Below are 27,158 nucleotides of genomic sequence, written 5' to 3'. Positions count from 1 at the left end.
ACTGCTTCTCAAAATACCTGACCTAACATGACACATAAACCATTTCCAACTGAGAAAGAGTAAAAGCATCTGAGGCTAAAGTGATTACTCTGATCTTAAACTAGAAACCAAAAATATTCCTATTTAATTTAATGTGCCTCAGGTTAAAAAAAAAAAAAAAAAAGAATGCTGTAGATGGCATGGTGCATTTTAAATGTTTGCTAAGTCTTTTTGATTTTCCAACATGCCAGAAACTATTTTCTCCTTTTCATTAAATTTAATTTCAACTGACAATGCTGCTTCTGGCTCTGTCAAGATGCCCTAATTTCCCCCTTGTTATTGCTTTAGTACATTGCCACTCAATACTTCCAAGTGTTAGCTGAACTAGATTCACTATTCCAGGCAGAATAATGGCCTGAATTACTCAGATAGGATCCTCTAGGAGCTTATAACTGGGACTAATTTTAAGTACTCTTGCTCCAAGGTGGGGGGGGGAGGGACCAAATAGATCTTGGTTTAGTTCCACATAGCTGAATAAAGATCAAATTGAGAGTAGTGAAAATGAACCTTTGGATGCTGTCCATTTGGGGGCAAATATTTAAGAGAACATAATAAAAGCTAAGTGTCTCGAGAATTTTGTGACATACATTGACTACAGCTTTCAGAGGAATAACCTTTCTGAAGTTAAAGTAAGTATAATGGATGATGCTCTATTCGTCAACACAATTAGGGCTGAATGATATAGCTGCTTGACTAATTAAAAAAAATCAGGACTGTCAGGATTTTTAGAACAATTTCTACACATCATAATCACTTTGTCCTACCCAGAAAAAAATATGCAGGGCTGAAGATGTAGCTCAGTGGTACGGCACTTGCCTAGCATGCATGGGGCCCTGAGTTTGATCCCAGTAGTGCCCAACACATACTTGTGTGCACACATACAAACACAAATGTATTTATTGCCAATTCTTTCACTATATGGCAAACTTTTAAAAATATGGATTCAAGCTTGCAGAATGGCTTAAGTGGCAAGCATGACACCCTGAGTTCAAATCTCAATACTATCTATCATTCTGTCTATCTTATCTAGGGGTTCAATGGTCAGAGCCTCATCTTTTTTACAAAAACTACACACACACACACACACACACACACACACACACATCTCAATGACAGAACTCAGAGCTCAGAATTACAACAATCTTAAAAAATGTACTAGATTCAATTTGTTTCATTAAACATTAAAATAGTAAGTCACACTATAAAATATGAAGTCAACAATGGAGTGAATGAATTGGCTGGTTGGCTGCCTAGATAGAAGTAGATGGAAGGTGACAGGAGGAAATATGAGCAACAGAAATGTGTAATACCAAATGATATTCATATGTTCATTAAGAGAAACCAGAGTGAAAGGTAATGTACAGAGGTCCACAATAAAGAATAAAGTTATAGTATCCCAGAATTCTATATTCAGAAAAGTAGTCATACAATTAACAAACAGGATGCAGAAAGGCTAGAGACCTGCCTTTTATTACAGCCCCGGGTTCTCTAAAGAGCTGTTTTTCATTTTTTGCTTTGAGCAGAAGTATTGGAGATAAACAAGGATGAAGGACAAAGATGGGAAAGAGGGAAAAAGTAATACTTTGGAGAGAAAAAGACCTACATAGAGAAAGTAAATGTGTACAGTAAATGTGGTCTATTTTGTGTGTGTTCTGGGACTTGACTTCAGGGCCTGGGTGCTATCCTGATCTTTTGTGCTCAAGGCCAGCACTCTACCACTTTGAGCCACAATGTCATTTCCAGCTTTTTGGTAGTTTTTTTGGAGGTAAGAGCCTCATGGACTTTTCTGCTTGGGTTGGCAATCCTCTGATCTCAGCCTCCTAAGTAGCTAGGATCTCAGGTATAAGCCACCAATGCCTGGCCAAATGCGGCCTTTTCCCCCTTTTTGTACTAAAATGAAGTACAAGTGATTCAAACCATGTTTCTCTGTTCTTGTAAGTAAAGGGTACAGAGGTTATGACTATCATGTACACAAAAGCTTATGTACAAAGACTATGTACATAGTTTAATAAATGAGTATCAGGAAATTTAAACATGTTTTGTTAGGGTGGGGAGGGGGATAGATGAATAGAGAAAAGAAGAATGGGCAAATACAGTCATTACTTTCAATAGACATGTAAATGGGACATAATTTGAGGGTGAGTGGGACTAGAAAAGATAGGGGAGAATGATTAGCAAGATTCATTGTACTCACATTCTGACTTGTTGAAGTGAAACACTTTTGTAAAACTACTTAAAATTAAATTAATAATAATAAACTTTTCATCTAGCCCAGTGCCTATAGCCTATAATCCTAGCTACTTAGGAAGGCTGAGGTCTGAAGGTTGTCGTTCAAAGCCAGCCCAGGTAGGAAAGGTCTATGAGACTCTTATCTCTAATTAACCACCAAAAACCTAGAAGTGGAGCTGTGGCTAAAGTAGCAGAGTACTAGCTTTGGTTGCAAAAGCTAAAGATTAATGCCCATGCCCTAAGTTCAAGCCCCCATACCAGCACATGCAAGCATATGCATGCACATGCAAATATACATACCCCTTACCCATTATTGAGATGATGATAATGATGATGATAGAAGAGACACATACAGTATTTTCTTTTTTTTTCTCTTTTTGCCAGTCCTGGGCCTTGGACTCAGGGCCTAAGCACTGTCCCTGGCTTCTTTTTGCTCAAGGCTAGCACTCTGCCACTTAAACCACAGCACCACTTCTGGCCTTTTCTATATATGTGGTGCTGAGGAATCAAACCCAGGGCTTTATGTATATGAGGCAAGCACTCTTGCCACTAGGCCATATCCTCAGCCCTGTGGCCTTTTCTATATATGTGGTGCTGAGGAATCAAACCCAGGGCTTTATGTATACCAGGCAAGCAGTCTTGCCACTAGGCCATATTCCCAGCCCCTGCATACAGTATTTTCTATGTGCCAGGTTCTATTCAAAGTGTTTTAAGTATATTAAGTAATTTTATCCTTATAATCACTCTATGAGTGCTCAGTATCCCCGAATTACTAAATGGCTTGTCCATTTAGTAGTCATGCACTACAAGTGACTGATGCCAGACTTCCTCCCATCATTTGAAATGTTCCAGGCACTGAACTTAGGATCAAGAAAAGGAGTTACAATGCAATTGGAGACAAATTTGGAATAACTAGGTTATCAGGGGGGTATAGCTGAGGAAGTTATTTAAGAATAAGAGAAAGATTAACTCAATGTAAGTGGAAATGATTATGTTACCATACCAATTCGACATATTAAGCTAGAAAACATTCTAAAATAGAGACCTAAATTCAGACTACAAATAGAGACTCTAACACAGAGACTATAATTCAGATGATAAATTGTGATCATCACCAGGTACTGGTGGTTCATGCTTGTACTCAGGAGGCTGAGATCTGAGGATCACAGTTTAAAGCTAGCCCCAGCAGGAAAGTCCATGAGACTCTTATCTCCAATTAATCACCAGAAAATAGGAAGTGGAGTTGTGGCTCAAAGTGGTAGAGTGCTAGCCTTGAGCAAAAAGCTCAGGGATAGCACCCTGGCCCCTGAGTTCAAGCCCCATGACCAACAAAAAAAAATTTTTTTAATGTGGTTCTCTGAGTTTGCAGTGATATTTAATATATGATTAAATAAAATTTTATATGCTTAAAACAGCCATATTACCAATGGAGTTTTAGCCATTCTACTAGAAGAAATAATGATAATCACCATTTAGAACAAAAATAATTTAAATTGTTCTACTTTAGGGCTTTAGAGACATGTTTTCTGAACTGCTGACCTAGTATTCTATGAAATGGTAAAATATTTATGCACTAAACACAAATACTGGAGTCTGAACTAGGAAGGTCACCTTGTGATATAGAATTTGCCATTGTAACTCACATAAGGGCACAAAGCGGGAAAACTAAAGTCAGGTCTTAAAACATATCCTCAGGAAATTACCTTCCAAGTAAACATAGATTTCTTTTTTTACTGCTAAGTGAACAAAATGAACAAAAACATGGACACAGATACACACACAAATGGAATACATATATGTATGTACAAACATTTCTAAATATATACTCCCAGAGTAGAAACTTCAAATTCTGAATAGTAAATAGTTTGGTTCAAACTAGCAATCCTAGAGTTCAACAATGTACTGCTGCCAATTAATTGGCAAAACTAGCATGACTTCTAATCTTGGAAGATTCTTGTAATTAGTAAATTGTGCTAACTTATTAAGAGCTATGGACCATTGTGCTTAGAAAACTTCTTCTTGCCACTGAAAAGTCTGGTTCATCTTCTTCATGAACTCCAGAATAAATTCTTTTCAACATTCATATTTAAAACAAACAGAAGGAAGAACTCTCTGTTCCTCAGATTTCTGGTTCTGATTTTAGTCTGTTGTGAGGCCCAGCTGTACTTTTCTCCTTTATGTTCCAATAGACAATCTGTATTTCTTATTCAAAACGCTTTATTAAAATTTTTTCCTCGAGCTGGGCACCAATGGTTCACCTCTGTAACCCTAGCTACTCAGGAGGCTGAGAGTTGAGGATCTATCTCAGTTTAAAGCCCGCCTGGGCAGGAAAGTCTGTGAGATTCTTAACTCCAATTAAGAGCTGTGGCTCAAGTGGAGCCACAAGTAGAGCACTAGCTTTGAGCATAAAAACTCAGAGACAGTGCTTAGGCCTTGAGTTCATGTACCAGGACAGGCATATACACACAAAATTCCTCCAGGAGTAGGAACAAGCAGGAGCAGAAGGGCTAACCAAGAGAGTAAATGAGGATAAACATAGTCCAAGCAGTTTATTTGCATGTATGGAATGAGAACAAGGAAACTTGTTGAAACTGTTTTAAGAAGAGAGGAGTGAAATCAAGAGAATGACAGAGGGGGTGAGGTTGATAAGAATACATTGAATACATAATGTGGGAATATTACAATGAAACTCTCTTTATAAACCTACACATGCTAATAAAAATAGAAACTAAAAACCCATAAAAATTAAAAACATATCTTTTATCATCTTAAAGCAGATTTTAGCTATCACACTCAAAAGAGCTTGATCAAAACAAGCAGCAGGCTTTAATTTGAAGTCTAAAAGCCTGCAATATCTAAGGAACCCAATTCTAAAGCAAAACAATGATCGTTTCTTAAAGTACATTGAAACATTAAACCTCCTAATCAATGCTATTAAAAAATATCCTCCTCTGGGCTGGGAATATGGCCTAGTGGCAAGAGTGCTTGCCTCCTACACATGAAGCTCTCGGTTTGATTCCCTAGCACCACATATATGGAAAACGGCCAGAAGGGGCACTGTGGCTCAGGTGGCAGAGTGCTAGCCTTGAGCGGGAAGAAGCCAGGGACAGTGCTCAGGCCCTGGACTGGCAAAAAAATATATATATATATAAAAAAAAAATATATATATATATATACACTCTATTTAAAATCCTCAAATTTGAGCCAAAATAAAAAGTACATGTCATTCATGGAGAAATAATCATTCTCAATATTATAATGCCTGTAAAATTTAGAACTATGTTTATATGTTTACCTTTTCTGTGACTGGTTTTCAAACTTATTTTAGGCAACTGAACATATTCATGTAATGAAATCTTAGGTTCGTGCTATATTCTTGTAATGAAATCTTAGGTTCGTGCCCTACGCAAAGACTAGATGAGAATAGATCTGCTCTGGCTGAAACATGCAAGTATGTGTCAGTGTGTGCATGTATGAGCTCCCAAGCAGTCTGCTGCCCAACCTCTTCCCAGATCAGAGAAGTCTAAAGAATCAGCATGGAAGTCTGTGGTTTCATGAACCAGAGCTTGAAAACCAGTGTTAGAAAAGGACAGTGACTTTTCTATACTCCAATGTCACAACCAACACAAATCAATTACATATCTATTTACCTGTGAGCTTTAAAACGTTTCCCATCAACATAAATATCAAGATCTGGACAATAATGTTTCACATAAAGCTTCAATAAATCTTCTCCTAATTCAGATGCTGGTTCTAAGTCATAATTATCTTCAAAAGAGAAAAATAAAGACTCAACAAGTTTTGTATTATAAATGCTCCCAAATTTTGTTCTCTAATATTAGCAAGAAGTTTTTTACATAGTTTGCTCAATTAGTTGAAATATTTAAGTGGTAAATTCAAAATAAAACAAAAAATTTAAATCACTTACTTTTTTGCTTTGATATACAAATCTATATATTTAAATATTGAGGTACCCTTAACTATACACATTTAAACAAAATTATATACCAAAATGATCTGACTTCATGAACATTAGAAAGACAGAAATTTGTATAATTTTCATCTTCCTTTCCAATATCTAATTTCTTCTATGGTTTGGACGTTGATGGTCCATGTGTTAAAGGCTCAGTCCCCAGAGTAGTGATACTAGAGGTGCTATGGACCCTTAGGAGGCCAAGTGGGCGGTTCTAAGTCACGAGGGGTGTGCCCTTAAAGGAGACTGTGTTCCTAGCCCTTTCCTCTTTCTCTTTTGCATTCTGGCTCTGAGTAGAGCATACCTACCAGAGGGTCAAAATATTGGGTCTGCCTAATCATGAACTGGACCCTCCAAAACTCAGAACCAAAATAACCTCTTCTCTTTATAAATTCATTATCTCAGGTGTTTCATTACAATGACAACAATCTTATTGATACACCCTCCCTCATGAATATAAACACGGTAGAAGAATATATAATAAGCCAAAAGAATTTATATTCTTTTTTTTTACAACTTTTAATAGGTGTCATTATTCTATTTCCATACCTGATAGCACTTCAATTTAAATCAGTGGCAATCATTAGAACATTTACTGTGATATTAGTACTATACATACTTATTACAATAAATAAACATTTTCAGAAAACTCTCTTCCTAAAAAGACACAGCAGTGGCCAGCTCCAGTGACTCAAGCTTATAATCCTAGCTACTCAGGAGACTGAGATTTGAGGATCACATTTCAGAGTGAGCCCAGACAGGCAAGTCTGTGAGACTCTAATCTCCAATTAACCATCAAAAAGCTGGAAGTAGAGCTTAAATGGTAGCATGTCAGCCTTGAGTAAAAAAGCTAAGGGACAGACAGCACCCAGGTCCTGAGTTCAAGTTCCAATAAACAGTACACACACGTATACCCACACCCACACCCACAGCATTTACATAGTAAGAAGTGAAATGTAAGACATTCATATATAAAAAAAGAAAAATAATACATTATATATCATGGTTCATAGACATGTCATGGTCATTATATATGTATATATGTTCACATATATGTATTTAGTATACATGTATACATATAAATATATATGTACTAAATTAAGTTTGACCTGAGACTGTCTCTACACTTGGGATTTCTTACAAAATGAACTACAACCTAGTTTACTAAGAAACATGCCACAACTTTAGCACTATATATTTTTGATAACACATAACCAGATCTCAACTAATCACAAACAGACAAATTTAACACACTCAGACAACAGACCAAACTATGTCCAAATAAGGCTAAGGCCTATCTGTAACCTATCATGCTATTTCCATCTTTTATTTACATGCTCTTTCTATAAATATTCATTGCTCAGGCTGTAGGGTAGAACTCTGAGATTTTTCTAGTTCTAAATTCTGCCTGGTTAATTGTTCCTTGTTCAATTAAATTAAATTAAACTCATGCTTTATCTAAAGATTTTCTTTTAAATGCTAGTTCAGAAACTTAGCACACTTGACAGGGATCCCTACCTACCAAACTTATAAGCCTAGAATATAAACTACAATGCCAATATTGCCTCTATCTTCCAGAGATCCACAATCCAATTACTACTCAACACCTCTACCGTTAAAATCTAGTTCAAGCTACAACCAGTTCTCATCTGGATTACAATAACCTCCTAAGAGGTCTTCCACTCTTGACCCACACAATTTATTTTTGAAACAATATCCAAATGCTTTTTTAGATGCAAATCAGATCCTGGTACATCTCATTTGAAAGAATTCTTTATGGTTTGATCCATTTCTTTTAGAGTGAAAATCAGTGTCTTTAGCATTGTCTTTCAAGACCCATGAGACTCTGGCTTATTGCCTCTCTGACTTCAATGTCTATTACTTTGCTTCTATTTATATTGAGCTTTCTTGTTCCACCAACACAATAGATTGTTTTCATTGTGGGATCTTTGCACTAGCATTTCTTCTGTCTTGAACACTTCTCCAAGATCTCCAAATGCCTAACTCCCCACCTCTTTAAATTTTTGTTTAGCATATCACATATAAAAATTATAAGGAAAAACATTAAAACCCAAACCAGAGGTAGAAGTATGAAGACAAAAATTCTATTTCCTCTAGAATTCCTATAGAAGATTTAAGGTATATAATTTATTGGGAGAAATGAAAATATTCCCTTGGCACAAAGGGAAAATTTTAGAAATTTAAAAAAGAAAACTAAGTTAATTGTTTAGATTATACTATGTAAAGTATGGCACCTCTTATTTATATATTCAAATAGTCTACTGAATTTGAGTGTATGGCTTAATAAAACACATACATTTGGTCTTGGTCCCAGGTTCATTACATAGGCACCTAAAATCCTTGGAATTTCACTCCTGCAGCCAAAGGAGTTTCTTTTGTTATTCATAAATAAGCCCTTTGACTGCACCTATGTTATACTAATGAAGTGAATTATGGTGGGGCCCCTAGATAACTTCAATACAGGAAAGTCTCTAGAAAGACAACCTACTTACTCCCTAACTTCTGGGCATGGGTGAAGCTGGAGAATTAGATATAAAAACTTTTAAGTTATTTTGGCGTTTGTTTTGTTTTTATTAGATGGTAGGGACTGAACTCAGGGCCTCAAATATGCTATGCAAGAACTCTACCACTTGAGCTATATTCACAGTCTGAGATAACAAAAATCAGGAGCAATGATATAGGGTTCTTCCAGGTCACTGAACACAGTAACAGACTGGAAAGGTAGAAAACTTAGGAAGTCAAGGCAGTTTTGTGTACCTTGCCTCATACTTTACAGTATAAAAATCTTCCACTTGGCTACTCCTGAGGAGGCTTGAAATGATTGCAATGAACTGAACATGTTGAGGGGTTTTCCCTGTTAGTATTCTCTAGACAATGCAGTATAACAACGATTAACATAGCCTTTGAATTGTACTAGGTATAAATAACCTACAGATGGGGTAAGATATTATTAACAATTTTTTCTCTCAGAAGTGTCCTGCACTGGAAAAAAATATATGACCTTATCTCCTATTAGACTTTTCATAATGTGGCTTCTGCTTCTAGACTCATTTCATTTCTTACTGCTTCCATTCCTGTTGTTTGCTTAATCTACCCTAATCCCACAACAAACCATTTCTGATTTTCTAAGCTGTGTGTCTGGTTCCCTATGCTTCTAGGAATATAACCATGTTTACTTTACCTAGGACACTCCTTTCTTGAACTGTTTTTGCCTAGTTAACCTGATTTTTCTTTGGGATTCAACTAAGAAGCTACCATTCCACAAAACTTTCTCTACAACCCTTATTTGAGGTAACACATACCCTATCTTTTAACAAGTTGTATCTTACCCACCCAACTATATCTCCAACTAGATTGCAGACAGCAACACTATTTTTTCATTTGTACATCTTTAAAGCTAGTATAGAGTAGATAATTTAAAGTGTGAGCACTAGAATGGCATTCCAAGACTACATAGCAAGTACAATGACAGAGGGCTCAGATACATTTTTTTTTTTCAGACACACTTCTTGAATGGAAACACTAAATAATTCAGTGAGACTATTGTAAGGTTTAGGAGAAAGTAAACTGCCACATGGCTCAAGCAAAAAAACAAAAAAAGCTTTATTAGGAAGAGAGAAAACTGCTGGCCTATTGCTGGCCTGCCATGCAGTGGAAGGGGGGGGGCGGGGCGGAACAACACGACTGATTTGGAGCTAAGTAGGAAGAGGGCAAGTAGGTGTGGCCACAGATGAAGATATGACCTCAGAGGTAACTGCCCCTAGGTATGCTAGTAACCAGGGTAATGTAGATGCTAGGCTTTTAGGGAAGACCTTGCCATCATGCATGGAAAACGAAGGGGGGCCAGGTGGAGGAGTCTATGTGCAGACTCACATGGAGAAAAGTGGCCCTCTCATATTATAGTTGTTAGACCTAACAACTATAACTCAAGAGGTTTGAGGAGGCTTTAGAATAAGGAGGCAGAAAAGAGATTTAAATTTAGGCTATGCTACACCTTGAGGAATGACATAACCAGACTTGTAACTAATGCTGTTCTATACAACACAGATGGAGGGTGGCATAACTAGGGTTTGGAAACTACTTAGTTTAAAATTCTAAGCAAAATGGGGCTGGGGATATAGCCTAGTGGCAAGAGTGCCTGCCTCGGATACACGAGGCCCTAGGTTCGATTCCCCAGCACCACATATACAGAAAACGGCCAGAAGTGGCGCTGTGGCTCAAGTGGCAGAGTGCTAGCCTTGAGCGGGAAGAAGCCAGGGACAGTGCTCAGGCCCTGAGTCCAAGGCCCAGGACTGGCCAAAAAAAAAAAAAAAAAAAAAAAAAAAAAAAAAAATTCTAAGCAAAATGGCAAAGTTCTAAGCCAGGCACCCATGTCTAATCCTATAATCCTCACTACTCAAGAAGCTTGAGATTTAGAGAGCTGTAGTTCAAGGCAAGCCCAGGCAGAAAAACCCAAGAGACTCTATCTCCAAAATAACCAGAAAAATATGTGGCTGGAAGTGTGGCTCAAATAGTAGTGTGCTAGACTAACAATCATAAAATCCTGAGTTCAAACCCCAGCACCAATAAAAAATAAATATATAAAATGGCCAAGTCTTAAAAATAAAGAATGGCAGATTAAAGAAAAAAAAGTCCTTAAAAATATTTATTTGTTTTTGTATTTTTTTTTGGTCATTGGGCTTGAACTTGGGGTCTGGGTACTCAAGGCTAGCACTGTACCACTTTGAGCCACAGCACCACTTCCAGTTTTCTGGTGGTTACTTGGAGATAAGAGTCTCACAGACTTACCTACCTAGGCTGGCTTTGAGCCATGATCCTCATATCTCAGCCTCCCGAGTAGCTAGGATTATGGGCATGAGCCACCAGTACCTGGCACCTGGCTCTTAAGAATATTTAGAAAATAAACTATGGACATGAATTAAATGAAAGCAATATGAAAGTTATTCTCTCTCTCTCCCCCACTCTCTCTCTCTACCAGACACCCTAGTTTCCTGTGTATGTTATGAGCCATACCCATTCATATCTGGTGTTACGAATTTCCACTGGATTTCAGATAACCAAATGGTGGGACACTATTGAATATAAATATCCTTGTGTTTTCATGGATGGCCTTTCTGATGAGAGCGCTGGCAAATCTGGCTAACTGGTAATTAAACAGAAAACATTCCTTAGGAGCTAGAGATATGTATTTTTGAGAAAGATGTAGATGCTTGCCTCCAGAGAAAAACATTGCTTTCCATTACAGGTGTGCAAACTACTTTCCATTCCCCTCTATAGGGAAAATTTACTTACCTTCCAAAATTAAGGTTGGTGTTTCCCTCCCTCCCTCCCTTGCCCCTTCTCTCATCTCTCTTCTCTCTCTCTCTGGAAAGAATGACAGAGAGATCTGCATGCAGCTTATAAAATCTTGGTGTTTCCTACTTCTAATATTCCACTCCTGTGATATACAGCCAGAGCACAAGCAATTTGATGGTGGAGAACTGGCACTAAGAAGCTCTATGGCTAATACATGGTCCAGAGAACACAGGTTTCCTGCCAGAATACACATGCATGCATCCATTCATCCATCCCTATTTCTACCAATTCATAGCTACTTTTATAAGCAAATTTAAGGTCTTTTGCAAGGTCTTCAATTATTGTAGTATTTGTATACTTCTTAACCATGTAACATGTAAAACTACGTAACCATTTTTCTTAGGTTATTATCTTTTTTAATGTGTCATAACAAAATTTGTGTGTAACAGCTATTTTTGTTTGGAAGTGCATTTTTGAAATACATTCATTTTAAGGAATGTACATACTATGTTTAGCTGACTAAAATATCTTCATTGGTATAGAATAAAAGACATGTAGAGGCTCAGGGAGTTACAAACAAAATTGTGAAATATGTGTAGATTTATTCATAGTAATTCATAATATTTATTTATAATAATCCCATTCCAATTTTTCAATTGGGAAAAATGGGAATTGACCACACTAATATTTTCCTTTCTTTATATTTATTATTTTAATGGCTTTATACAAATACTTATTAAAGGTATAGTAACTTTTTAAGAATTCTTTTCTCGGGGGGTATGAGGGACAAGGTAACAAGCAGTACAAGAAATGTATCCAATGCCTAACGTATGAAACTGTAGCCTCTCTACATCAGTTTGATAATAAAAATTTGAAAAAAAAAAAGAATTCTTTTCTCTATGTCAGGATATATTTTTTCCATGATTACAAAGTTTATAAAAATTCAACAAAAATACCTCACCATTAGAAATTAAGTTGTCATCTTTATCAGTGACATTCTCTGGAATTTCTTGCTTCTCAAGTGAACATTTAGATGAATTTTTATACTTTTGAAAATTAAAGTCAAGATTCTTTTCTGGCATATCACTTTCCACTATCATTTTTTTAATCATTTCCTCCTCATAGGTTTTTATGTTTCTGTTTGATGAATATATAATCCTAAAAGACAAAATATAAAATACCAAATAAGGGAGATTTTAAAAATAGAGGGCTAATTTCTTCAATGTGCTACTTTCATATATAATATGTATGTTTTATATAAAGCATATATAGTTACATATATAATACATAAAATATATAACTTTAAAACCATTTAGTCTGTGTTATAGAGTTCAATTCAAAACAACAAAAAGTTTGAAGTGTCGATAACATTTTTAATATTAAAAAGTAATAATACCAAAATTGTAGATAACTTAAGTAGACATTCCCAGAAAGACACAATTATCAAACTTAACCAAGGAAGAAATGGAAAATCTGAATAGAGTACAAATAGAGAGAGTAATATAGTAATAAAAAAAAACTTCCCACAAATAAATTTGGCACAGCGGTACAAACCTGCTATCCCAGTTATATGAGAGGCTAAGGAAAATGAAAGACCTTATCTGAAAAATAACTAAAGCAAAAAGGGCTTGAGGCATGGCTCAAGTGGCATCACAAGCATGAGGCACTGAGTTCAAACTTATTTCCAGCCATAAAAATAGAAAAGATACAGCAAAAATGCAAAAATCTATTTAATCATACTTTGTCTTAACACAGATAAATTTCAAGGTAATCTGCTGAAGAAGGGAAGTCCAATACACGTACTTTCTATGTGGAAACCAATGGATGAAATGTCATTTGTGGTGTGCACATCAATGAGATAAGCAGCCTCTAATCTCATGGAGCTTACACAACAACCATGGACATACATGACTAGTCTAATATACAAACAGAATGTGACTAAATGCTTAAAATAGAGCACGGTGAAAATGCTATGAAGCACAAAACCAGCTATTCCAAGTTCTTATTTTAAATGAGAAAAAAAGAGGCTGAAAAAGAAAACAAAACAACAAACCACCAAGATAAAGCAGAGGCAGAAGGTATACATCTGGGCCAGGGGCTGGTGGCTCATGTCTGTAATCCTAGCTACTCAGGAGGCTAAGATCTGAGGATCGAGGTTCAAAGCCAGCCCGGGCAGGAATGCCAGTGAGAGTATTTTTCTCCAACTAACCACTAGAAAACCATAAGTGGTGCTGTGGCTCAAGTGGTAGCATGCTAGCCTTGAGCTGAAGAACTCAGGGACGGCAGGGACGGCACCCAGGCCCAGAGTTCAAGCCCCACTATGGACAAAAAGAAAAAGAAGGCATACCTCTGTCTTGTTGTCAAGTCCAGGGATTCCTTTACTCTCCTACACTACCTCTAATTCAATCTTTTTTCCTTATTACTTCTTATGATGACTAACAAAGGATAATATTGATATAATTTCTCCCTTTCTCTAACGTATAAAATTTTGACCTATTCCCAGGATCTTCTAGTAAGCGCAACAGTTGCAACTCAACAACTGCAGGAATCGTATAGTTTCATAGTGCTAACATTTGTTCATTATTTACTATATTCCTGGATACTGGGACATGTTTTCAGGTGATAGAGTTAACAGATAACGATTAGTACAACTCAGTACATATATGCAGAAACAGTACACCTGCCTGTTCTTATAACCACTCCACTATACAGTTTAAAATTAGTATTTGGAGCAATGATAATTCTCATAAAAAGTTATAAAAATGGCAAATAAGTACAGGAAAAGATACTCAACATTATTAGCTATTATGAAAACCACAATGAGATCCTAGCTCAGTCCTCTAGGACAGCTAATATTAAAGACAGAACATAATCATAAGTGCTGTTGAGGCTATGGAGAAACCAAAACCCTTGTATATTGCTAATGTGAATGTAAAACAATGTAAAATAGAAGAGTAAAATAGAAAAGTCTGGTTATTCCTCACAAAGGTGAAACATATAGTTAACATATGACCCAGGAATTTCACTCCTAGGTATTTACCCAAGAGAATGAAAACACAGATTGACACAAGAACTTGTAAGGACTGGGGATGTGGCTCAGGAGCAGAATGCTTGGCTCACAAGTGCAGGACCCTGCATTCCTTCCCCATCACTGTGGGGAAAAAACAAAACAAAAGACAAGTTGGGTAAGATATGTACTTGCCTTACATATGAAACTGTAACCCCTCTGTACTTCACTTTGACAATAAAGAAAAAAAAAGACTGTATATGTTTACAGAAGCATTATTCATAATAGCCAAAAAAAACCCTCATAACAAACAGGAAAAAAACTTAGCTGGGCACCTGTAATCCTAGCAACTCAGGAGGCTAAGATCTATGGATTGCGGTTCAAAGCCAGCCTGGGCTTAACCACCAGAAAACCAGAAGTGGTGCTGTGACTCAAGTGGTAGAGAGTTCAAGCCCCATGACCAACAACAAAAAAAGCAAAAACGTAATTCAACTGATGAATGAAATGTGGATAAATTAGACTTTATTCAACAAATGAAGTAAATAATTAGTTTTTTCCTATTACTTAGCTGATAAGTTTCTAAATTCACAAAACACAAGTCTTCAAAATCACTAAAATGTTGAACTGATTGATCCACTTTCAAAAATTTTGACTGCATACAGAAAGCTGCTATGATTTGAATGTCTGTGTACCCTCAAATTCTATGTCAAAACTTAATCTCCAGTGCGGTGATATTAAAAGGTCATAAGGGCAGAGCCCTTTAAAACGACACCCAAAGGGGTTTGTTCACAACTTCTGTGTGAGGACATAGAGGATGCCACCTACAGGAATTATTCCTCACCAGACACGAAATCTATTGGCACTTGAACTACACAGCCTCCAGAACTATGCTGAGAAATTGCTGCTGCTTAGAAGTTATCCAATCTAAAGAGTTTTTTGTTTTTTTTTTTCCTGTCTTAGGGCTTCAACTCAGGGCCGGGGCACTGTCCCTGAGCTTCTTTTGCTCAAGGCTAGTACTCTACCACTTCAGCCACAATGCCACTTCTGGCTTTTTCTGTTTATGTGGTGCTGGGGAATCAAACCCAGGGCTTTGTTTATGCTAGGCAAGCACTCTACCGTTAAGCTAAATTTCCAGCCCAATCTAAGGTATTTTATTATGGCAGCCCAAATGGACTAAGATACAAACCATGGGAATACAACCAGTTATGACCTCATATTTTACATGCATAATGTATCTAAAACAGGGGTGCAGAAAAATTAATCCATGGGCTCTTGGAACCATTTGGTACATGATATGACATATGCTTTGCAATGCCTTTATTGATAATTTTCTATGTTCCATTATGATGTAATCAATATTTGAAACGCCCTGGGCAGAAAAGTTTCCCTACTTGGGATAAGTTTTGAATATCAATAACACAGAAGTCAATATGCAGCAATGTTTCTCAATAGAGGACAACATGTCCTCCCAGAAGAAATCTGGCAATGTCTAAAGACATTTTGGTAGTCACAACTAAACATCCTACCATATACAACCTATAACCAAAGAAATTATTTAATCCAAAATGTCAATACTAGTAATCCATTCAAATTATCAGAGGGTTGGGATTATAGCTAAGTGGTAGACTATTTACCTAGCATGAAGTCCTGTCCCACAAAAAACAATTACCAGAGAAAACATCATTTCTTCTCTCTTCCCTGCCCATTCCCCACTCTCAGGAATTTCTCTTTTTATCTGGCGTTGAGGATTACATGCAGGACTTGACTTCTGAGCTACATTCTTACCTCACTGTCAACTCAAATCAGTCTTTTCTTTTTTTCTTTAGAGATAGTGTCTTACTATATGCCAAAGGCAGGCCTCAAACTCTCAGTCCTTCTGCCTTAGCCTCCTGAGTATTAGGATTGCAGGCATGCATCATCACACTAGGCAGATCAGTCCAATACTGAGCCTCTACTTAGACTTCACCAATTACTAAGGTAGGTTAAAATTTAACCTTATCTTAACCTTGTCTTATTAGTTTATAAAATAGATTACATACACATACACATATTTTTAAGCAACTCCATATTAAACAAATATAAGAAGAAAAAAGAAAGCACTTACTGTAAAAATGTTCTAAATTCTGAAGCTTCAACATTCCTCACAGGAAAAGGCCCATGATTTGTTAAACTATTTGATAGCTTTCCAACAATATGAAAATAGAAGTCAGAAACTCTTGCTAATAGGACTGCTTTGTGTACTTTGAACAAAGTGCCATCTATAGAGAAAGCCACATCTGTATGAATTTCTTCCCTTAAAAGCCTGTAAGGAATAATAGTTAATTAGTGTTGCTAAAATATGTAATATTTTTTAAAACAGGTTTAAAATAATATATACTCTTAAAACACAGAGGAAACAAAAATAAAAAGTAAGATTTCTTCTGGTTTTATCTCAAAGTACACTGCTTAACACTGTCTTGGAATCTAAATTTTTTTATTATTTTTATTATCTTTAAGTAGTTGTATAAAAGTTTTAATTCAACATTTCAATTTGTGAGTATCATGCATCTTGACCAGTGTTATCTCTCATCAAAACATCTAGTTTTTAAAAACTTTATAGGGCAAAGATAATTTCACTAAAGAAGTAAAACTTACTTCAAAATATAGTTTTCTTAATAATTCATTCTAGCACTAAAATTTATTTTCTGATACTTATGTCAATTTCCCTTTAATATCTATCCTTTCTTACTTTTTATTAGCAAACATTAATAGTACAGAGTTTCACTGTAATAATTCCATAGATTAGAACAGTGTACTATAATGTACCTTCTTTACATTTATTCTGAAACAGAGCAAAAAATGAACACAATTTCTGACTAATGTAATTTTTAAAAATTCTAAAACTCAAGCAAAAAGAAGTGAGCATTCAACAAAAACAAACCAGACATAACAATAGACAATTCAGATTAGAAACCAGCTCACTTTGTTCAGTTAATTACCAATTCTGAAATGCAGGCTTGGATGTCAAGAATGTGACATTTGAATCCTTTTCCATCCCCACCAAATAGAATTAATCATGTTCTAATCTATTATTTAAAATGATGGATTTAGGGATGAACCTCCACTAGTAGGCAGACAAAGTCATGGTAAGTCCCACTGCCTGTTTGAAGGAGGAACAGAAATCAACCTTATAATGGAATTTTTCATACTATAATCTTTACCATCCTGAAGAAACTACGTATTTGTGCTCTAAATACTAAATAATACTTTGTATCACTATAGCAATATCATCACTATAGCAATGCCATCAGTATCATCAAGGTATGTATTCTCAAAGGACTTCTGTGTTGCAAGATATAATTGGCAATCACACCAGTACACCATAGGAGGTGCAAGTAATGGGTAAAGATATCCATTACAGTGAGAGCTTGGAGAGTTGCCAATGACACTCACACTCCCTGAAGACCAAGCTAATGGCTCCTTCTTCTAATCCCATTATACTCAGTACATGCCTCTATTACAGCACTTCTGCCATTGCATCATTTTTACTTCTGTCTTTTTCCCACAAGACAATGAACTCCCCAAGGGCCCCAAACTGTGGATCTTCAGTATACAGCAAGAGTTCAACATCTGCTTGTTGAATGATCCAACTTTATCCTGAACAAAACAAATGCTTCAGAACAAAAATGCTTTCAAAACTTTGGAAACACAGTCAGTATTTCCATTTTTGGTCAATATTTTTATCGGCAAATTCCTATTTTCATAGGAAACTTTAAAATTATATAGAAGTATGTTTTCTTAAACTCCAATTGAAAATTCAAATTGAACACTCAATTTGTTCCTCTCTCCTTCCCTACCCTTACTCCCTACCCCTCCTCCAATGAAAAGGAAGCATTGCAGCTGGCAGCCAACAACTATCACCAGGGAACCCTGTTCATACTAGATAGATACTCATGAGTATTTGCTGAATGAAACAAAAGGCAATTTATATAAAAATTGTTAGTAAGAAAATATAATCCTTGTTAAAATAGTGTGCCAATGTCTTCTATCTTTCACAAATAACAACATATCTGACTCAGACTGGTTTAAACATTATGGGCTCACCTAAAGTCTACAAGGGCAGATTGAAGTAAAGGCTCATAAGTAGTCTAAAGTCTTAAAGAGAGACTTCTTTGAAGAAGAAATAAGAATAGCCAATAGACACATGAAGGTTCTTTCCACCTCTTAGTCAAATACTTTACTAGCCTGTCTTAGTCCTTTTTGTGCTATTATAACAGAAAAGCATAATGGAGAATAGCAGAATAGCATACTGGAAGCTAGAAGAGCAGTCTCAAGGTGTTGGTACTTGACAAGAGTCCCCCTTGCTATATCACCACATTATAGAAGAGGGAAAGGAATAAGAAGACTGTTCAATTTTTTTTTTTTTGAGTCAGAGTCTCCCTATGTAGCTCAGACTAGCCAGGAATTCTAGATCTACTTGCCTTAGCTGAGATAACAAGTGTGCACATTCAGCTACAGATTCATTCTTTAATAAAGGTACCATACTCATTCATGTCCTAATCACTACTCAAAGGTGCTTCATCTTAAAATTGCTAACAATGGTAGTTCAATTTCAGCTTGGACTTTGGAGGGGACAAATATTGAAATCATAGCATAACCTATCTAAAGCATTTTAGACTGCTGATAAAACCCAGTTATCACTAAACATTTACTGAGTGTGTACTCTGTACTAAGCACTAGGAACCTGAATGGGATTGCATTAAACTGCAGAGTTCCTGCACAGCAAAAGGACATAGCTAGCAGGATAAATAGGAAGCCCACAGACTTGGAGATCTTTACTAGGTATACATCAGAAAAGGGCCTTACAGGGCTGGGGATATAGCCTAGTGGCAAGAGTGCCTGCCTCGGATACACGAGGCCCTAGGTTCGATTCCCCAGCACCACATATACAGAAAATGGCCAGAAGCAGCGCTGTGGCTCAAGTGGCAGAGTGCTAGCCTTGAGCGGGAAGAAGCCAGGGACAGTGCTCAGGCCCTGAGTCCAAGGCCCAGGACTGGCCAAAAAAAAAAAAGGAAAAGGGCCTTACATCTAAAATATACTTAGAGCTCAAAAAAATTAAACTCCTCAAAAACAAATCCGAAAAGAAACAACAACCCTATTAATAAGTGGGCTAACGTCTTAAAGACTTCTCTGAAGAAACAAGAATGGCCAATAGACAGATCTCATTCAACATCTCTGGCCATAAAAGAAATGCAAATCAAAACAATATTGAGATTCCACCTCACCCTAGCTAGAAAGGCCATTATCAAGAAAACTAGTAATAACAGATGCTGGTAGGGATGTGGCCAAAAGGGAACACCATTACACTGTTGGTGGGAATGTAACTTGTTCAACCACTCTGGAAAGCAGTATGGAGGTTCCTCAAAAGACTAAATACAGACCTTCCCTATGATCTAGCCCTATGATCCTGGGCATTTACCCAAATGACCATAAACAAGGCCACACTAAAGCTGCCAGCACAATCATGTTCACTGCAGCATTATTTACCACAGCTAAGATATGGAATCAATCCAGATGCCCCTCAGTAGATGAATAGATCAAGAAAATGTGATATATATGGTATGCATATATGTGATAGGTGTATATATGTATATATATGGTATGTATATATGTGTAGATATTCACATATATACAATGGAATTCTCTACTTCCATCAGAAAGAATGGCATTACCCCATCTGTAAGAAAATGCAAAGACTTGGAAAAAATTATATTAAGCAAAGTAAGCCAGACACAAAGACACATAGGTTGCATGGTTTCCCTCATTTATAATAACTAGAATATATCTAGGATATTCTTAACATAGGATCATAATGGCTCAGTAGCAATGTAGACATGACCATTTAAAATGATGTTTATTGAAATGAACTCCAAGAAATGTGTTTTTTATTGTACTGTTTTCAGTTATTTCTTGGCAGTTTTTCTTTCTTTGTTTTTCCCCCTTTGGTTTATTCCCTGCTGTCACTGTTTTGATTTCTGTACCCTATGTCTTGTATATAGTTAATCTGATTTGGTTAAAGGAAGGGGAATTACAAAAAAGTGAGACAAAGGGTGAACCAATACAACAGTGATATTCACTAGACACTATGTTGGAAATGAACTTTACAAGTTGGAGAGGAGGAGAGTTGATGGGGAGTGGGAAGAAATGAGAGAGGAGGAGTTGGTAATGTGGGCTAGTGGTAAAGTGTTTGCCTGGCATGCATGAAGCCCTGGGTTCGATTCCTCAGCACCACATGTATATAAAAAGCCAGAAGTGGTGCTGTGGCTCAAGTGGTAGAGTGTTAGCCATGAGCAAAATGATGCCAGGGACAGTGCTCAGGCCCTGAGTTCAAGACCCAGGACTAGAAAAAAAATAATAGCAATGAGAGAGGAGGTAAACACTGTTCAAAAAGAAATGTACTCATAACCTTATTTATGTAACTGTAACCCCTCTGTACATAACCTTTACAATAATTTTTTTTTTTTTTTTGCCAGTCCTGGGGCTTGGACTCAGGGCCTGAGCACTGTCCCTGGCTTCCTTTTTGCTCAGGGCTTTGCCACTTGAGCCACAGCGCCGCTTCTGGCCGTTTTCTAGATATGTGGTGCTGGAGAATCGAACCCAGGGCTTCATGTATATGAGGTGAGCTCTCTTGCCACTAGGCCATATTCCCAGCCCTACAATAATTTTTTTAAAAGAAGAAAATAATAAAGGTGAGAAAACTATGCCGTAGAAGTAGATGATGTGAGCCAGGGGGCTCTGTTATCTTAAGTGTATCCATGTATTGTCACTTTGACTACCTGCCCCAAACACACAATCTTCTTCTAACTAAAGCAGCCAAATCCATTTGTCTGTATGTGGCTCTGGTTTGTACAATATGCCCCTCTGCCCTGATCACATCTGAAATGGATGATAAATTGAATCAAGATTATCCATTGGCAAACATGACAAGATAACTCAGTAGAGATATCTGATAAACAGGGACCAAGTCCTGGCACTGTGAAAGCATCCTAAAGCAAATCTATGATGCAGTTTAAAAAAAAGAAGAAATGGAACTGGGAGCTGGTGGCTCATATCTACAATCCTAAATGGTCCAAGGCTGAGATCTGAGGATCAGCATTTGAAGCCAGAAAAGACTCTTATCTCCAATCAATCACCTAAAAAAAGCCAGAAGTGGAGCTATAGCTCAAGAGGTAGAGAGCACTAGCCTTGAACCAGAAAAGCCCACAGGCACAGTGCCCAAAGAAAAAAGAAATAAAAGAAAGGAAATGGGAGATGAATGAAGCAGAAAGGAAGAGAGAGAGAGCTACAACACCACTTTGCACAGCTACTATAGAGAAGGTAGACCCCTTGGGTTCATATGCTGGGCATGTAATCTGGGACAAATTATTTTAGTGTTTATGGAGTCAGGTTGCTAAAGTTCTTATTCTGGTTCCATCTTTTCTTGCACAGCTCAGGAGATTGACTTCAGGGCTTCATATTTGTAAGGTAGGCTGCTACTCCAGGAGCCCTTTTAAAATGCTTTTATTTTTCAGATAGGGTCTTATTCTTGCCTGAGGAGAGCCTCCGCTTCTCTCTGGCCCCTAACAGCTGAGACTACAAGCAAGAACTTTTCCTTTCCCAATCACTTCTTTAAAGTTAACTCCAGGCAAGTCTAATCTCAATTTGTTAGATAAGGATAAAATAGCTTGCCTCAAGGACAGCAGGAGAAAATAAACCATCACTCATTCCTAAGCCCAGTATTTAGGAGATAACAGGATTTGCTTTTCTTGTTTATTTGCTTCAAAAATGTCAAGAATAACCAACCATTTATCAAGGAGATCTGATTATTTGTCAAATCACTATTTTTATTTTTTTTTGCCTGTCCTGGGGCTTGAACTCAGGGCCAGAGCACTGTCCCTGGCTTCTTTTTGCTCAAGGCTAGCACTCTACCACTTGAGCCACAGGGCCACTTTCCGCTTTTTTTCTTTTTTTTTTTTTTTACCCAGGGCTTCATGTATGCTAGGCAAGCACTCTACCACTAAGCCATATTCCCAGATCCCCTACTAACTTTTGACATTTCTGAGATTGGTTGTTTCAGTTGTAACCCAGGCTGAGCCACCCAGTGACTGGCTCAGATCTTGCTTTTTTTTTTTTTTTTAACTTCTGAACCTGATTCCTGTTTTTCTTCACCCCTCATCATTTCTCTTTCTCTGAGGTAATCTAAAATTGAATAAAGTTTATCTTCTCAAAAGTAAATGAAGTCCTTTCAAATCTCTTGTTTAAAATCTCTTCCCTCTGGCTTACTCTCCACAGTCCCAAATCTTAACCTCCAAGAGCTCACTCAAACATTGCCCTTTTATAACTTTCTCTAGCTGACAACACCCCCCCTCACCACCACCACTATCACATTTGTTTAGCCATTTATCTCTTTCACTAGAATGTAAGTACCAAAACCAAAGTAATGTCCTATTAACCTTTGGTTCCTCAAGACCTAGTTCAAAAGGAGATACAGGTGGTAATAGTTGATTACTATTTGTGGAATAACCAATGATACTGTTACACGTGAAGATCACCTTAGCATAGCTAGAAAGGTGGTTGTGTAAAGTTTTGGGTTTTTTTGTAGTTGTTTAAAAAAATACTGCTACCTCTATTTTCATTTGCTTATAACAGTAAGTTGGGTGTTGTTATTAGGTGAGATGAAATTACTCATCAGCTATACTTTCAATCTCCTTTTTCTTATTATAAAGTAGGTACGTTACTGTCTTTAAAATCATATTTTATGGCTCACAAATCGGGCAGCAGAATAAAGCCACTGAAGAAAGGGAGTACCTCTTCTTTGAGAACTTCAGAATTCCAGTCTTAGTTTTTCCATCTTTTACAGCTTCCCACTGGGGATACAAAACAGTGTGCCAGGCATAAATGCCCAAATGAAAGGATTTTCTTTTAAACTTTGATTTCACCTATGACTAAAGACTAAAGGGGTTAAGTGTGGGCAGATTTCTGAGAGATGCTTTTTGTTTCCAGTCCTGGGCTTGGACTCAGGGCCTGAGCACTGTCCCAGGCTTCTTTTTGCTCAAGGCTAGCACTCTGCCACTTGAGCCACAGCACCACTTCTGGCCATTTCTGTTTATGTGGTGCTGGGGAATTGAAGCCAGGGCTTCATGTATAGGAAGCAGGCACTCTTGCCACTAGGCCATATTCCCTGGGGCTTGGACTCAGGGGCTGTGTACTGTCCCTGGCTTTTTGCTCAAGGCTAGCACTCTGCCACTTGAGCCACAGCACCACTTCTGGCCATTTTCTGTTTATGTGGTGCTGGGGAATTGAACCCAGGGCCTCATGTATACAAGGCCACTAGGCCATATTCCCAGCCCCTGAGAGATGCTTTTTTTTTTATACCTGTATTGAGATTTGAACTCAAGGCCTTGTACTTGCTAAGCAGGCAATCTACCATTTAAGCCACAGAAAATGCTTTTTAAAATGAATGCTTAAAGTACATCATATACATACATATATCTAAATATCACAATGAAACTCTTGTACAATTAATGTTAACAAAAACTTTAAAAATTAAATCAATTCTACACAGCTGTCAAGATATGGCCCACAGCATCAGCAATCCTGGGACCTTGTAGCCATTCAGTCTTGGCTCCTAGCCCAGACCAACTGAATCAGAACTATAGGCTGGGATATGGGTAGACCTGCATTTAACAAGCCTTGCAAGGTCCAGGTGATTCTGATGTGCACTGAAAATGTTTTGCTAGAAATGCAATGTTGGCCACGTCAACTTGGAAGCTCGGCTGCTTTTTTTTTCAACTTTACTTGAATTGTTTTTTTTTTTTATAGTCTAAGGTGGATATTCCCGAGGTTTACAAATGTTACAACCCTTCATTTGCTTGGGTTCTGGTGGGAGCTGAAAGATGATAGGAGCTATAAAATGTACCAGGTGGTCAGGTTGCAACCAATAGTATTTCCATATAAGCATTTGTGGTCAGAGTTTAAAAGGAGAGACCTCAAGGTCTAGTAACAGGTCCTTTCCTCACTCCAAATTCATTTTTCTAACTTTATTTTTCTTACAATTAAAAGAAAACAACAAGGCCTGGGAACGTGGCTTAGGGGTAGAGTGCTAGCCTAGCATGCATAAAGCCCTGGGTTCGATTCCTCAGCACCACAAACACAGAAAAGCTGGAAGTGGTGCTGTGGCTCGAGTGGTAGAGTGTTATCCTTGAGCAAAAAGAAGCCAAGGACAGTGCTTAGGCTCTGAGTTCAAGCTCCAGGACTGGCAAAAACAACACCCCTCAAGAACTTCCACCCAGACTAGACGACCCAGCAATAGTCTGTCCGTGTTCGGATATTTTAGTATCAACTGGTGCTGCACGTAGCTCCGATTTTAAATCATTGTTTTCTTTCCGAAGCCGGTACGTGGTTTCCAAATGCTCCAGGCTGGTTGTGTAGGGCGCGCGAAGCCGCCGTAGGAGGCGTGGGGGAGCAGGCGAGCGCCCCACAGCCGACAGAAGTGGGGAGAGGTGGGCAGGCCGAGGAGGCGGGCGCCTCGCTGGGCGCCCCGGGCACGGCGGCGCGCGGCTCCCGCCGCCTCCTACCTGAGCAGGTCCCCGCCAAGCCGCTCCGACTCCGTCGCCTTCAGCCGGCGCCGCTCCCGGGGCCCCTTCTTTTGTAACCCCTCGCCGCAAACTCCAGGGGACCCCACCAGTCCCGCGGGGGGCGCGCCGCCCTCTTCGCAGCGGTCCATGGCCCACCCAGAAGCCCCCACGAGCGGCAGACCGTGGGCTCGCTCCCCAGCCCCGCTACGGGGAATGGAGGGGGCGTTTCCGACCGGACCGGGCACTGAGGCTCGATCCCGCCTCCTGAGGGAAAAGGCCGCCGCCCTCCTCGTGCAGCCCGCCCCTGGGAGGCGACGGGTCGTCCCCGGGGTATGACGTCATCGCCCTACTAGAGGCCACGTGATCCGGGCGGTGCACGCAGGCGCAGTCACCCTGTTTACCTCTGCCTGCGGCACGGTCTTGGCAGCGAGAGTTCCCGCGATCCCCTCGGGCTAAGGCCGTCTAGCCACGCCCCTGCCCGGCCCAGATGTACTGTCCCTTTAATAAGCTTTGTCTTATCCAGGGTGCGGGAGCCTCACGCCTGCAGACCTAGCTGCTCCGGAGGCTGAGATCGGAGGACCGCGGTTAGAAGCTAGACCCGGAGGAAAAGTTCTTGAGACTCTTACCTCCAATTAATCAGCAAAAAGCCGGAAGTGTAGGTGTGGCCCAAGTGGTAATGGACCAGCCTTCGTTGAAAAAGTTGAGAGCCATTCGTGTATATGAACTGTAACCGCTCTGTATATCAGTTTGACAATTAAAAAAAAAAAGAGAGAAAGTTGAGAGCTAGAGGCCCTGAGTTCAAGCCGTAGTACTGGTGCATGCAGTGCATGCATGCACACACACACACACAGTTCTAATATGAAGAATTTTATTTTAAATGAAGAAATTAATAAAAGAAATTCTTCACATTAAAACACTTTAAAGACAGAAATCTGGCAACTCCAAAATCTGTAGGGCCATAGGGTCAGCCCACCATCTGTAGAATCCTGTAAATTCCCAGGGGATTGGATGTCATGGCATGCCCCTGTAATCCATTAACCAGGAGGCTGAGGCAGGAGGATCAGATGTTTGAGGCCAGCCTGGAGAATAAAAAAAGAAAGAGAATTCCAAAGGACTTGTGCCACTCTCATTGCAGAATTCCCACTTCCTCTAGGGGGGACAATCATGAGGCTTTAAATGATTGAATAAGGACCCTCACATTATGATGTGCAGTCTATCTGCGCAGTCTGTTGATTTAAGTACTAATCCCATCTAAAAAAATACTTTAGTGGAACTGGTGATGGGGAAATGACATAGGTAGGGGAGGAGGAAGAAATGGTGATTCAATTCCAAGGAAGGGGGACAACAACACTCTCAGAAACATGTAATATTTGACCAACAATCTGGTACCATAGCCTAGTCAAGTTGACTTATAAAAGAGCCATCATCATATCAGATATGTACATTTAAGTGAGAAAAATGTAAAGGAATGCAGAAAACAAAGTTATGTCATGAAACTAGTTCAATTTTGGAACAAAGGGGGAGTTTCAATACTGATGCAGGGTATGGGGTAGGTGGCTGGACAAGTTTTATTTATTGGTATTTTGGTGGTACTCAAAAACTCAAGCTAGCTAGGCAAGCACTTTACCACTATAACCTTATCTGCCTCACCCCCCCCCCTCGCCCCCAGGATTTTTTTCTTGATCCAAGTATTGGTTTTAAGAGGGTTCACCTAAAAAAGTTCTATTTAGAATATTTAATGTAGATTACTTTTTATAATATTCAGTCTTCAGCCTTCTGTCTTATTTCTATATCTGATTCAAAGAGCCCTAGGTTGAAAGTACCTGGTGTTACCACCACCACCAACACATACACACACACACACACACAATTTACTAGGGGCCTGTATTAGTTTTATTGTCACTATGTGCACATCCCTAAGAAAACTGACCAAAAAAGTGTATTTTGGCTCCTGGTTTCATAGGATTCAATGTAGCTGGCTTCTTCCTTTCCCCTTTTA

The 27,158-nt window shown here is 38.4% G+C and overlaps 1 protein-coding gene across 4 annotated transcripts in view; it reads right to left on the bottom strand.

Annotated features, from left to right (window-relative positions):
* The window catches only part of Btbd8 (BTB domain containing 8), an 89,416-nt gene extending 64,053 nt beyond the window's left edge, over window positions 1-25,363 (bottom strand). For 3 of the 4 annotated variants that reach the window (XM_048351958.1, XM_048351959.1, XM_048351960.1), the window contains exons 1-4: window positions 25,160-25,363; window positions 16,669-16,866; window positions 12,519-12,715; window positions 5,919-6,036 (exon numbers count right to left, since the gene is read on the bottom strand). In XM_048351958.1, coding sequence (XP_048207915.1) covers window positions 5,919-6,036; window positions 12,519-12,715; window positions 16,669-16,866; window positions 25,160-25,308 — 662 coding nt within the window. In that variant the 5' untranslated portion in view covers window positions 25,309-25,363. The remainder of the gene's footprint in view (window positions 1-5,918; window positions 6,037-12,518; window positions 12,716-16,668; window positions 16,867-25,159) is intronic. The other variant, XM_048351961.1, reaches the window with a different exon arrangement.
* Between the last annotated feature and the right edge of the window lie 1,795 nt (window positions 25,364-27,158).

This window comes from Perognathus longimembris, chromosome 7, assembly GCF_023159225.1.
Source record: "Perognathus longimembris pacificus isolate PPM17 chromosome 7, ASM2315922v1, whole genome shotgun sequence".
Classification (NCBI taxonomy): Eukaryota; Metazoa; Chordata; class Mammalia; order Rodentia; family Heteromyidae; genus Perognathus; species Perognathus longimembris.
This window is presented reverse-complemented; position numbering and strand designations above follow the sequence as displayed.